We start from the raw sequence: 13,058 nt of genomic DNA, 5'->3' as shown, positions 1-13,058 counted from the left end.
TTTATCCAGCAGCTCTTTGTTTCTGGATGTATTTGATGTCTGTTTTTCTTTCTTTTTTTTACACATTGACTTCATTACACATATTGACTTTTGATAAACAAATTGTGCTCTTTTCACTTTTAATAAATATATGTATATACAAAATGCCAAAATAAATTTGTGTGGCTCATAATTTAGCAAATATGCATCAAATGTGTTGCTATGTCTGAATTTCTTCACTACTCAGAACTATATAGTGCATTCGCCATTTTGTATTGCCGTCTGAATCTACAAATCCAAAATCAAGTCCCCTAGAAATTTTCCAGAATATGAACCACAATGCATTGCGTTTGATGGATTTTTCATGTTTGTTTTTTATAAACCATCCATGCTTTCATCGTCAAAACACAATATTTATAAAAAAATCATTGTAAAATGTTTGTGTTGTTTAGGTTTTCACTTCCTAAAATCAGTGACATCACATTTGAAATGTAAAATAATAATAATAATAATAATAATGTAGTGATCATGGTGTCTGAATTGCTTTTAAAGTTTTCTAGCATGTAGGGAGTAGGGTGGGTATTCGGATGTAGCCTGTGGTTGTGTCTGAAATCCTTCAATACTTAGTGCATTATATAGTGCTTTTTCCATTTTATAGAGCTGCCTGAATCTACAATTCCAAAATAAATTGGACAAGAAATTTCCCAGAAGTCTCTGCAAAAAATCAGTATGTGTTGATGCTCACTAGATTGACTAATATAGACCACAAAGCATTGTGTTTGATACATTTTTCACATAAAAAAGTTAATTTATTTTTTATAGATCATCCAAGTTGTCATCAAAACAGTTGATTTATAAATAAGTTTATTTGGTTCTTACTTCCGGAAATTGGTGATGTCAAAATTGCTGTTTGAAAAAAATAGCAAGCATGGTGTCTGACATGCATTAAAATCCACAGCACTAGATAGTCCAGCGCTATATCGTTTTTTTAGTCGTTAAGGATTAGGCTGGGGATTCGGTCATAGCCAATGACTTATGAAATGAGTCGTAAATATAAAGACATGCAACATTCAACACAATGTAAGACTGAACTTTTAAGCTTTCTTTTGGTTGCTTTAATCCCTCTTCTTTGAATGATATTGCTCACTAGCTTGATTAAATTAAGGATTTAAAAAATTAAGAGCAAATTATGTCCTTGCAAATTTGTTCTTTTGGCATAAAAATGTGGATGGTCTTTGATATATTTTGCTCAACGTAGACGGAATAAAAAGATGGAAAAAGACATTTTCTAACTGTTAAAGTTTCCGTTTAAAGTTATCCTTCACTACTGTGTTTTATTCTGTGCTGAATAAGGACAAAATACAACTTAATGAGTCTGGGAATAACAGAGCCATCTGTCAGTCTCCGTCAGTGGTCCCTGCAGCACTTTTACCAGTCGCTCTTTTAAGCTATTAACTTCAGTCTTTTCTACCGCCACATTTTTTTGATGTCACCTCATGCAGTTCGACTTGGAAGAATTACCTCTGAAGTGCCTTTCCCCCCACATCTAATGTGATGAGCTCCTTTTCCCTCTGACTGCTGAAAGCAGGAAGTTGAGGGGACAAAGACAGTTAAAGTTAATGGGTAGTGAGAAAACGTCTGGGCCGTAGAATTCTTATGAGATTCTGACTGCAAACTTTTTTGTGAAAAGGAAAGTCTAACATGTGAGGAGCTGTGAGTTTAAAGAGTTCTATTCAGATCATTTCTCAGCATGAGATGATTCATAAATGGCGCAGGCACCGGAGGCATTTCAGGTTTTTGTGCACAGTGTCGGCCTTTATCCTCGGTTTGAAAATACTGATGAAGGTCACCAAAAAAAAAAAAAAAAAATGTCTGCTAGTAGAGAGGTGGATGTCACGAGAAGACATCATCAAATTCAAAAATATTGAATGTGTGAAAGCAACAAGGTGTTTCTGAGGAACTATGCAGTAGAAGGAAGATAATTATGTGGTTGATAGGGGAGTGATACATATCCTGATATGTGTCTCACTATACTACACCTATCACAGTATATTCCAAGACTGTACCAGAAAAATGTGTCACTTTCTTTTAGCATAGAAAGAATACTGTACCTGAATGTTATTACGTCTTTGGTTTTAAAAAAATCGTAAGATTCTTCTTATTTAACGACTGTATACAACTGTATACAGATAATTGGCAGCAATGTGGTACAGAAATTCAGATCAGAATTCATCCCAAGTAAAACTAAGTAGTACATGTCTCATAAAAACTAAAACCACAAGGCTGACTGAACATTTAATACAACATTTCTCTCGCGAGATCTTGTTGTTTTGGTCGCGATGTAAATCTGCTCAAAGAGGCTCAGTGTTCTGTGCTGCCACCTAGTGGTGGGAGGTTTAGGTGGAAGACGAAAGTACTCTCATAACTAATTAAATAAATATCGTCTTGTCAGCATTTTAAATCGATACAAGTATCGCGAAACAAGAATATCGTGATATATTGTTGAATCGATTATTCCATACACCCCTAGTGGTTTACAATGTGAAGAGACGAATTCATTCACAAAATGCTGGAAAATGTACATTCTCAGTCTTTGACCCCTTGTTACCTATTGATGCTGAATATGCATCAACCCACTATGGGTCCAAAATTACGTTAAAATTAGCATCTACTTGAAAACAAAAACATAAATGTTTTTGTTTTTAAATAAATAAAAAAAGATTAATGTTTGTTCTGTTCTTCAGGAGAAGATTCAGACTTGCTGTTTCAAACACGAACAAGATTTTTTCCTATGAGATTGTGCAAATTTACAAAGAATTCATTTAAAAATAGATTTATTTTATTTTATTTGCAATATTGAAGAGTCTGATCCACAATATTATCTTTTTTGGTTCCAAGATTCTGCAGTGAAATAAATGAATGGATTGACAATTGTGAGGTTAGTAAATGAGGTTAAGTCTATGTAAATTATGTAAAGAAGAAAACAATCAAAATGTTGGTTTTGTAGAGGCTGCACACCGCTCATGCATTTGGTAACAGGAGAAAAATAACGGATTAATTACTTGAATTCATGTCAGACATTGGATGTAACTTAGTTTTGTGTTTGTAAATGTGTTTTGCACACTTCTAGAGAGCATACGTGTTCATATATATGCAAAGTTTTGCATTTGTGAAAAATAAACAAAAAAAACAAAAACTTTTATTTTCTTTAAATGTTTGAATAGTTTTTGCAATCATGTTCAGATATTACAAGTGTGTAAAAAATATATTTGATTTTTTTCTTTTTCTTTTGGATGCAAACGTTTTGTTTTCACCTGCAGAAGCATTCACAAATTGCAGATTATTTTAAAAAGAATAAAACTCTGCATTCTTCCCTTCTCATTCTTCTCAGAGTGTAAGCTTTTAAAAAAAGCTCCAAACTGTTAAAAAAACTTAGCAATTTATCATAGTCTGTTTTTTAAATGTGTGTTAATCTGCAATTTGGGGAATTTTTGCAATTGTTGAAGTTAAATATTTTTAATCAGACAAAAAAATGAAGCAGGGATTATGACACTGACTCATATTCACACATAAATTGTGACTCCTTTTATTATAAAAAAAAAATCTTGTTTTCTGAAGGGCATGGGGAGACCTGGAGGTCTTTCAGCGTCTGTTTCAGATCAGCTTAGAAAAAAATTAAAGAGCAATTGCTTCAAGAATGAACTTGCAAAAGAAATCAATGGGGGAAAAATGAAGGTATTCCCAGGAGGACACTTTTTTCTCGTTTTACCTTGTTATGTTGTTCTTCCTGTCAAGTCTCCCAGGAGGAAGTGTGTGTCAATTTGACATCCTATTTTCACAGGCAGAGAGTTAAAAATATGAGCTTGTCATTTATTATTTCATTTATTTTTTCATGGAATACTCATCTTGTAGAAAATGCACATTGTCAATATGGAATTTTTTAAATGCCAAAGTGAAAAATAATACTCTTTGTGGTCATGGACTATCTTTTACATTATTCTCTAGTTTTTAAATAGAGGCCTTTTAGTTCTGTGTCCTGTAAATGTGATTTTTGCAGCTTTTAGCCCCAACAGTTTCAATATAATTGGGCTTGTCTTTCTGCAGGGTAAATAGTCCAAAGGTCTAAAGTGCAATATCATCTTTCTGTTCTTCTAGACCCCGACGGTGAACCTTTGGCATACAGAACTGGGACTCTAACTGTTATAATTTTTTTTTTTTGAAGGGCTGAACCTATCCTCACTCGGATAAAGGAGGATCACACCCGCATTATCCTGCCTGCTATCGACAACATCAAATACAACACCTTTGAGGTCCAGCAGTACGCCAACGCTGCCCACGGCTACAACTGGGGATTGTGGTGCATGTACATCATCCCGCCACAGGAGTGGCTAGACAAGGGCGATGAGACCGCCCCGATCAGGTGAGGGCATCAGCTCCTGAACAGCATCCATTATAGATGAGGATGTTTGATGAAATATGGATAGCCTTGGGATATGACTTATTCATGTAAGGACTCATCAAACTCAGGTGCTGTGCGGGTCGCTGCGCTGCACACAAATAAAGTGTAAAGAGGCTGTCCAATTAACATGATGAATATCTTCATTTTAATGCAGGATCACGAGACATTGTGCTGTCATTGGGATAATTATGCGCTGAATATGAGCGGGGCACCTCATTACACCCCCTCTTAGTGGAGGAAATCTTAGGGTGAGAATGATGAAAGTCATAATAGAGTTTAAACCCCCAGTTCATGTCCCGTTTACTGTGGGACAAACGTTTTACCGTCAGATTTTTCCCGTCACTTCAGAATTAGATCACTGGTTTACCTTTTAGATAGAACTTTAATTGATTAAAAACCTTGTTACCATGACTCAAATAAACAACAGATGTTATAAAATCAATCAAATTATAAATGGATGTAGTCATTTATTTAGCAGCATTTTATGTTGTAGTTGTGCTGAAGTTAGCTTGAATTCTATAATGAGGAACTTGTATTAGTTTTTACAAGTCTTTGACATCCATCGACTCAAACCGATATTTGGTTGAGTTTTACATCACTATATTTTAAATGAAATCCTCATATCATACATTTTAGTATACAATAAATCCAAAAGATGTCCACACTAAAAACTGAGAAACTTTTTAAAAATCACTTTTTTTGCAGTTTGTAGAAAATCCAAAACTGAAAACTAACCAAACATAATCACATCACTTATTTTTTTGATTAAAAAAACAGAGAAATTTAAAACAAATTTTACAGTTTGTACAATGTGCAAAAAAGAGTAATAAATGATTAAAGCAATTAAAAAGTGCTGTTTCAACATTCAATATATGCTTTTATTTTGAACAAAACAGATTTTTTTTCTTAAAAGTTCTTCAGAACATAAACAAAATGTAGAAAAACTATGATTCCTTAAAAAAAAAACACAAGGAATAAGGAAGCAATCCAAATTTCAGTTCTCATTTTTCTGATTTTTCTTTTTTTTACACATTTGCCACATTATTAGTCTAACAAAACACCAAATCAAAATTGATATTTTAAAGCACATTAAATGCATGAAGTATGCACAGTAACCCTCCCTTTTTCCTGGGGGTTAGGGACCAGAGACATCCGCGAATGTGGGGAAGCCCCATAACTGTCTCATTAGCCTACCTCCGCGGCCAAAGAATGTCCACGTACCGATCCAAACTCATCAAAAACACTTCTGATCATGCTTTGAAAAATATTTATTAAAGAACACTGGAATATTGGTCAATGCAAGGAGTTTTTTTTTTTTTTAATTCAGAAGAAAAGACTGTACCGCACTAACAACGTACCCTATGACGTCACTTATGAGTGTTGCTCTGTCTCTCTGTGCCCTAAAACCAACACACTTCCTCTTTCAACAAAAAAATAAACATCTGCTCTTGATGATAATTATCCTCCACGATTATCTTCTTCAGCAATTCAGGATTTTTTGTCCACTTCTGAGTCAGCTGAGTCAGCGCATTGTCCATGCTCCAAGGGGGCTCCACTGTGCAGGGATACACCTCGACATCAATTTTGCATACAAACATTTCATACAAACATCCTGAGTTGTCTGGGTTTTTGAGACAAAGCAAAAGAGTCTGAAAGACTGGAAACTCAAATATCTGCACAGGTCTGTTTAGACCTGAATAAAGGCCAGTTTAGTGTTGCATATTGTGTTGAGTTTGCAGACCAGTTGCAATGGCAGCTCAAGTTCCAATCTTAAAATAGTCTTTAGCTTCAACCTTAGTGCTGTAAAGATATTGATTAGTAACTGTAGTTACCTGATTGTACACCCACAGGTAACATTGATCTGCTGCTAGATTTCGCACTTTCAGCAGCAAATGTTCCTGAAAGCACATAAAAGATCACATACTCACACATACGTTTGAATTTCAAGGGAATACAATAATTATTTGTATGTTTTTAGTCCTTTTCTGTTTCAGGTTACTTTATGTTGGCTACATTGGGCTTTTAAGCGATCCATAGATTTCATTTGGAGTAAGAGTCACATTGCAGAGCCGGTTCCTGTTTCTGTATTGACTCTGCTGATCGACAGGTCGCTTCAGGGGCCGGCTGGAGTGTGTCAGCTGCGTGGATTTCTATTGGAAATCTTTGTCTCACTTGTTTCCTTAAGGTTTCTGGTCACAAACAAAGAAACTGCCACAGCGGAGTTTCAAGTCAGCGACATTTCTGAATTCAGAAATGGTCAAAAGTTGCAAAGATTTTCAAAATAATTCCTGCATATTTTAATAAAAATATATCAACTAATTTAAATAAAAAGTCCAAAAAAGAGCTTTTTTCATTTGTATCTGTTTTTATTGACAGAAAAGCATAAATATAAGGAAACAACTTAATGATTTGTAAAAAAAAAAAAAAAAAAAAAGTTAAATGAAGGCATTTTCTGAGTTAAAAAAGTCAGCATTTCTGAGGAAAGTGCCTTATTTTAAATACATTTTTTGTTAAAAAGAAAAAGTGAGTCTAGGGTGAAGGTTAAAGCAGAGGATGAGCTCTGTGGTTAACTGGCAGCATGTCAAGAGTGTGCTCCTTCCTTGGCCGTGTCCTGCAGGCTAACCATCTGCCAAACTAAAAATAACTAAACCTCATAACAAATAAATCAGAAAACCACTTAAGGATTTCATTCTTGATCTGACAGGTAATTTATTCAACTTTTCATTCTGGGAACCCTTAAAAAAAAATGTTCGTTTGTGTGGATCTTAGTGGCACACAACTTGATAGATGGTGATGGAAATATGGCCGGCCTTCCTTCTACTTTTTACTTTGCTCTTTAGCTGACTCCGGTAAAGAAAATGTTTCAACATTACTAGTTAATCACCTTGAATAATGTCAAAATCAATTATAAAACTAAAACACTAAACTTTGATAGAATAAAATTTTATCTTTCAAAGCAGACAAACAAATTAGTCCTATAATTAGTTCTGAAATAATACATTTGTGAACCTTTCAAGTCTTTTGACGTTAAATTGTGATAGCAGCTGTTTCCTTGGAAGCAATCTCCTTTTCTCTTTATAGAGGTGCTAAATATAGGTTGTAATGTAGAGCAAATGTATTTTTATTCTACATTTAAGTCTGCTCTGTTCCAAAATATACTGAACTTAAATATAAACACAACACGTGTTGTTGCTCCTATTTGTCATGAGATGAACTCAAAGGTCTGAAACATTTTCTACAAACACAAAATAACAATTTCTCTCAAACATTGTTCACCGATCTGTCTGTTAGAGTGAGCATTTCTCCTTTGCTGAAAAAACCCAACCATTTCACAGGTGTGCCATATCAAGACGTTGATTAGACAGCGTGATTATTGCACAGGTGTGCCATATCAAGATGTTGATTGGACAGCATGATTATTGCACAGGTGTGCCATATCAAGATGTTGATTAGACAGCGTGATTATTGCACAGGTGTGCCATATCAAGACTTTGATTAGACAGCTTGATTATTGCACAGGTGTGCCATAACAAGACAGTGATTAGACAGCATGATTATTGCACAGGTGTGCCATATCAAGACGTTGATTAGATAGCGTGATTATTGCACATGTGAGCCATATCAAGACGTTGATTAGAGAGCGTGATTATTGCACATGTAAGCCATATCAAGACGTTGATTAGACAGAGTGATTATTGCACAGGTGTGCCATATCAAGACGTTGATTAGACAGCGTGATTATTGCACAGGTGTGCCATATCAAGACGTTGATTGGACAGCATGATTATTGCACATGTGTGCCATATCAAGACATTGATTAGAGAGCGTGATTATTGCACATGTGAGCCATATCAAGACGTTGATTAGACAGCGTGATTATTGCACAGGTGTGCCATATCAAGACGTTGATTGGACAGCATGATTATTGCACAGGTGTGCCATATCAAGACATTGATTAGAGAGCGTGATTATTGCACATGTGAGCCATATCAAGACGTTGATTAGACAGAGTGATTATTGCACAGGTGTGCCATATCAAGACGTTGATTGGACAGCATGATTATTGCACAGGTGTGTCTAAGACTGGCCACAATGAAAGAACATTATGCAAGCTGCTGTTTTTGTTTTATTGGGAGTCTGGAGAGTCAAAAAAATGATGAGTATCTGGTGTGACCACAGTATGTGACTCGGACTTGTGACAAGACCAATCAGTGAAATTCTCACCACTTGGTCGTGTCTTTATTGCGTCAGGGCCAAATTCTCTTTATAATATCCGGGTCACCACATCACTTCTGGCTGTCCTTCCTGCTCCGCTGTGGGTAGGATGTAGGGTTGGGAAGTGATTTTTGTTTAGTTCCGGTGCCAAAGTGGTACTTTGGTTTTGGTTCCTAATCGGTGCCAATTTAGTTACTCCAGTAATAAAAAATAATGCCTAGCGTCAAAAATTGACGTTTTGAGTGTCGCCGTTTTTTGGCGTGCTGGCTGTTTGCATTAAATCAGAGCTCCCCAACCTCCGAGCCGCAAACCGGCGGCCCGCCACTCTTTCACTGCGTGGATGACAGTCACTTCTGCTGTTTCAGTGTCTCTGTGACTGAGTTTGAAAGCTGTTCCGGACTAACCAGAGAGGGGAAAATTAAGGGACCTTTTTTATTATTGTCTTTACAAAAAATAAGTAAATTATCCCAGTTCAGGAGACCCAAGAGGGCTGCTGGCGCTCCCCTCAGTGACACTCTGTCTGCCGACGCATTGAGCAAGCGAGCTCCGCTGAAGTCCGGTTGGCTGGCTGCAGCCAGAGAACCGCCGCACTTCGACAGGACAAAAACGCTTCTATTGAAGTCCTATTTTACCCGCTGATCTGGTTGTTGAAAAAAAATCACGTGCCTAAAGCTGAGGTCCTGATTGGCTGATGCGACGCAGCAACCTGTCAAACTTCTGTGAACTGCTGTGAAATGCAGCCAGACATTCAAGTGCTGCGCGTGCTCGTGCTCGCCCCGTCACCGGTCTTATACGAGCACTGGCCACTATTGTAGGAAAGGCAAAAGGATTGTCTAGAACCTCAAAGAACTAAACAGAGTAGAAGTGATTGACATGTCTTAAGTGTACAACAGAACAATGGACCTCAGGATCTCGTCATGGTGTCTATGTGTTCAAATTTCCATCAATAAGATTCACCTGTTCTTTTTCTATAACATATGCCCATACCATAACCCCACCACCACCATGAGCCTCTTGACAACCTGACCCACTCTACATGATGGAGATGTGTTGCACTGGATGAGGCAAATGGTGGTAACACCATATACTGCCTGGTTTTCTGAGTCCCCATCAAAACAAAAAGGCATATTTCAGATGTGCCTTTAACTGTGGCCAGTCTAAGGCACATCTGTGCAATAATTATGTTGTCTTATCAGCATCTTGATATGGCACGCCTGTGAGGTGCGATGGGTTATCTCAGCAAAAGAGAAGAGACATTGCACATTTTATATAGTAAATGGTGTCATAAATATTGAGCTCTCTGGGGTTTAAGTAAAAAGACTATCACAGTTGGAGTTTTACAGGCAGAAGAAGCAAAGCAACTGTTGCAAATCTATTCACAGAGATGAGGAAACTTAGATTTTAATCCTAAAATAAAATTTTTTTTGTAGGTATGTAACAAAACAAGGAGATACCTAGACCCCAAAAACTGGAAAAATCTTGATAGATCTCCTTCAAAGCCAGACACTGTATTTGCATTGCCTGGGAGACTTTTCAAAAAAAAGGCTCAAAGAAAGCTGCACAAAGTGCACGCAGCACAGAGAGGCAAGACATGAGAAGAGATGAGGCAAAAGAGGCTGAGTGCGTGCCATGTCTTTCTTTTTTATCTGCACAAGCAGCACTCGGTAATGGCACTTGAAAGCTTCGCTGTAAACCACTTACTGTGTGATTTCAACAAGACTGTTTGCAGCTGCTCAATCCAAGAAGTAAAAGTAGATAAGTCACCAAGCATGAGTGCACTATTAATTTTTTATGTGATATGTATTTAGCGATGAGGATGCTATGAAAGAAAGGATGCTCCAGGTTTAAAGCATCACGATATCGAAAACATATCAATTAGACTTAAGAAAAATGTAAATATTACTTTCAGTGAGCAACAGCATAAAACAGAGCTCTGTTAGGTAACCAGAACATAACAGTAGTGTGAAAATGTGCTTTTAGCTCATGAACTTGTAAAATTATGTTCAAGAATAGTTAGACAAATTGCTTCATTTTTGACACTTTCAGCCTTTTTGTGAATTGTTAAAAATTGTATCCCACTTTTTCATTTTGCTACAGTTCATTCAGATTTGCTGGTATTAATTAAAGTCGTCTTAGGGTCGAGCACATTATCCACCAAAAAAATCGGAACAGATGATTTTATGTCCTGACATTAAAACCTTAAGCTGAAAGGAGGCCTGCCTCTGTCACAGAACGTTTTGTACCACTAGTTCTGTAATTTGAGGCACTTTACAAAGCATTATCACTTAACACAAAAATCTAATTTGAAAAAGGAGATATCATTCAGAGGCTTTCCTTAGAAATCCAAGGTAATATTTCAGGAAGCGTGCCGCCCTGAGTCACTCTTATTTATCCACTGATCCGGACTTTTAAAATAACCCTCAAATTGATGGTCCACGTGATGTTTTATACGAGGCCCGAGCCTAAAAGCACTTCTCCTTTTTGGCTCGCGTACTGTACGGCCCAGTGCACTCTTTCAGCAGAGAGTCAATAAATCACAGTGCGGCTTCAGAAGCACTTTGAAGAACTACCTACTGCCTCGTCTCTCAAACTGAGGCTGCAGACTCAAATCTGCCTTTTATCCGCGCAAGTGTCTGTGTGTGAGTAATAATAAGTATTGTGAACTTTGCCTCAGGCTGAATGCCAGAGAGATGAATGAAGCCGCTGGTCACTGCACAAAAAAAACAACATGGCTTAGTGTGAAGGTTGTGCGGAAAGCACTTAAGACCTGACGCCATGACAGCACAGCAAAAGGCAGATGTGTGGAGTTCAGTGCAACTCTATGTTAAGTCAATAAAAAAGTCAATAAAGTCAATAAAAAAGAAACTGGATTATGTTGGTCTAAATTCACCTCCAGATTTCTCTTTTACATTTTTAAAACTCTATGTGCAAATATATTTTTTTGTCGCACTGGATTAGAAGGTGTGCTGTTAATGAATGGTCTATTTTTTGCAACTATGTCATAAATAAGACACACTGAACTTTAAAGGGTCACCAAACAGGACAGTTGGAGGCTGACTCCACCCACAGCCGAAATTTGAAAATCCAGTCAGAGGGGCGGGGCTGGAGAACAGGAGTCTCTGTGACTGTTATCATTACTGGAGCTGCAGATCATGATGCAGGACTTCTGAAATGACATGGGAGGTAATCCTTGTGTTACCTTGGGCATATTTACAATGAAAGAGGGGTCACCTGGACCCCACAAGACAGCACGCTGAACTTATTTTTTCAAGGATTTTTTCATCTTCGTTGAAGTCTGTGGCAGACATAAAATCCTGTCCATCTTTGCCATGGAAGGGACCGCACATATATAAGGGTGGGGTCATCTGGACCCCATTGGAGAGCATGAGGATGATATGGTTTGACCAATCATGACATTTAATTGTAATACCCCGTTTCAACCTGTAGCACACAGACGGTTTTAGACCATCATTCTTACTCTATAAGTTAACATAAATGCACTTCTTGAGAGAAAAGGCATGTGGGAATATAAAGAATCTGAGTGACATTAACAAAACTCTGTTTCTCTGCTCATCCAGAACCCCCGCTATGATTGGCTGCTCCTTCGTGGTGGATCGGGAATACTTTGGCGAGATTGGCCTGCTGGATCCCGGCATGGAAGTCTACGGAGGCGAAAACATAGAGCTGGGCATGAGGGTAAAAGAAAAAACACATTATAACCCAAACTGCAAGCAAAACGAGAAAGTGTTTTAGTTCATGAAACTTTTAAAATATTAAAATTTGCTGTGTTAACATGGAAACAGAGAATTTCTCAAAGAATTGCCTCAGGAAAATGTTGATTTTAATGAGGATTTGATGTAAGGCGGGATATTTTTGTGTGTTTTTGAGTGTGAAGTTGTAATTAGAAATCCAATATTTGTAGGCGTGATGATTCAGTCTCATTTTAACTGTTTATAAGCTCATATTTTTGAGCAACTCGTGATGGAGATTTTTCATGATGCCTGGCTGGATGGAGCTTAAGTTGGAAAAACCCAGAGGCGTCAACAGAAGCCATGATTAAACCGATTTTTACTTAGAGGTGGAAGAAATCCCCCCCCCACTAAAAAAAAAAAAGTAAAAATTTTAATCCTCAGTCAACCCGAAGGCTCTAAAAACCTGCATTTGGGGAAATGTAAATCACTTTTCTGCTGCTTTGAATTTTACGCATCAGACGAGTGAGGCATTTGCTGAAGAATCGGCCGGCGTTTAAATTCACAAAATGTTTCTCTCCAGTGGAGTGGAACCGTTTGGAGTCCGGACACACTCCTCGAACTCATTGGAATGAGAAATGCTTGAAAAATCACGTCTTTCATTCGCCTCCACGTCCATTGCGAAATTCGAAGGCTACTTTGACGGCACCTCTGAA

At 37.4% G+C, this 13,058-nt stretch overlaps 1 protein-coding gene across 1 annotated transcript in view; it reads left to right on the top strand.

Annotated features, from left to right (window-relative positions):
- galnt9 (polypeptide N-acetylgalactosaminyltransferase 9) overlaps positions 1-13,058 on the top strand; it is a 107,145-nt gene that overhangs the window by 61,217 nt on the left and 32,870 nt on the right. Inside the window, exons 5-6 of the mRNA XM_024275857.1 lie at positions 4,202-4,399; positions 12,232-12,349. Coding sequence (XP_024131625.1) covers positions 4,202-4,399; positions 12,232-12,349 — 316 coding nt within the window. The remainder of the gene's footprint in view (positions 1-4,201; positions 4,400-12,231; positions 12,350-13,058) is intronic.

This window comes from Oryzias melastigma, linkage group LG9 (assembly GCF_002922805.2).
Source record: "Oryzias melastigma strain HK-1 linkage group LG9, ASM292280v2, whole genome shotgun sequence".
In the NCBI taxonomy this organism is placed as follows: Eukaryota; Metazoa; Chordata; class Actinopteri; order Beloniformes; family Adrianichthyidae; genus Oryzias; species Oryzias melastigma.
Note: the sequence above shows the minus strand (reverse complement) of the source record. Positions and strands in the feature narration are given on the sequence as shown.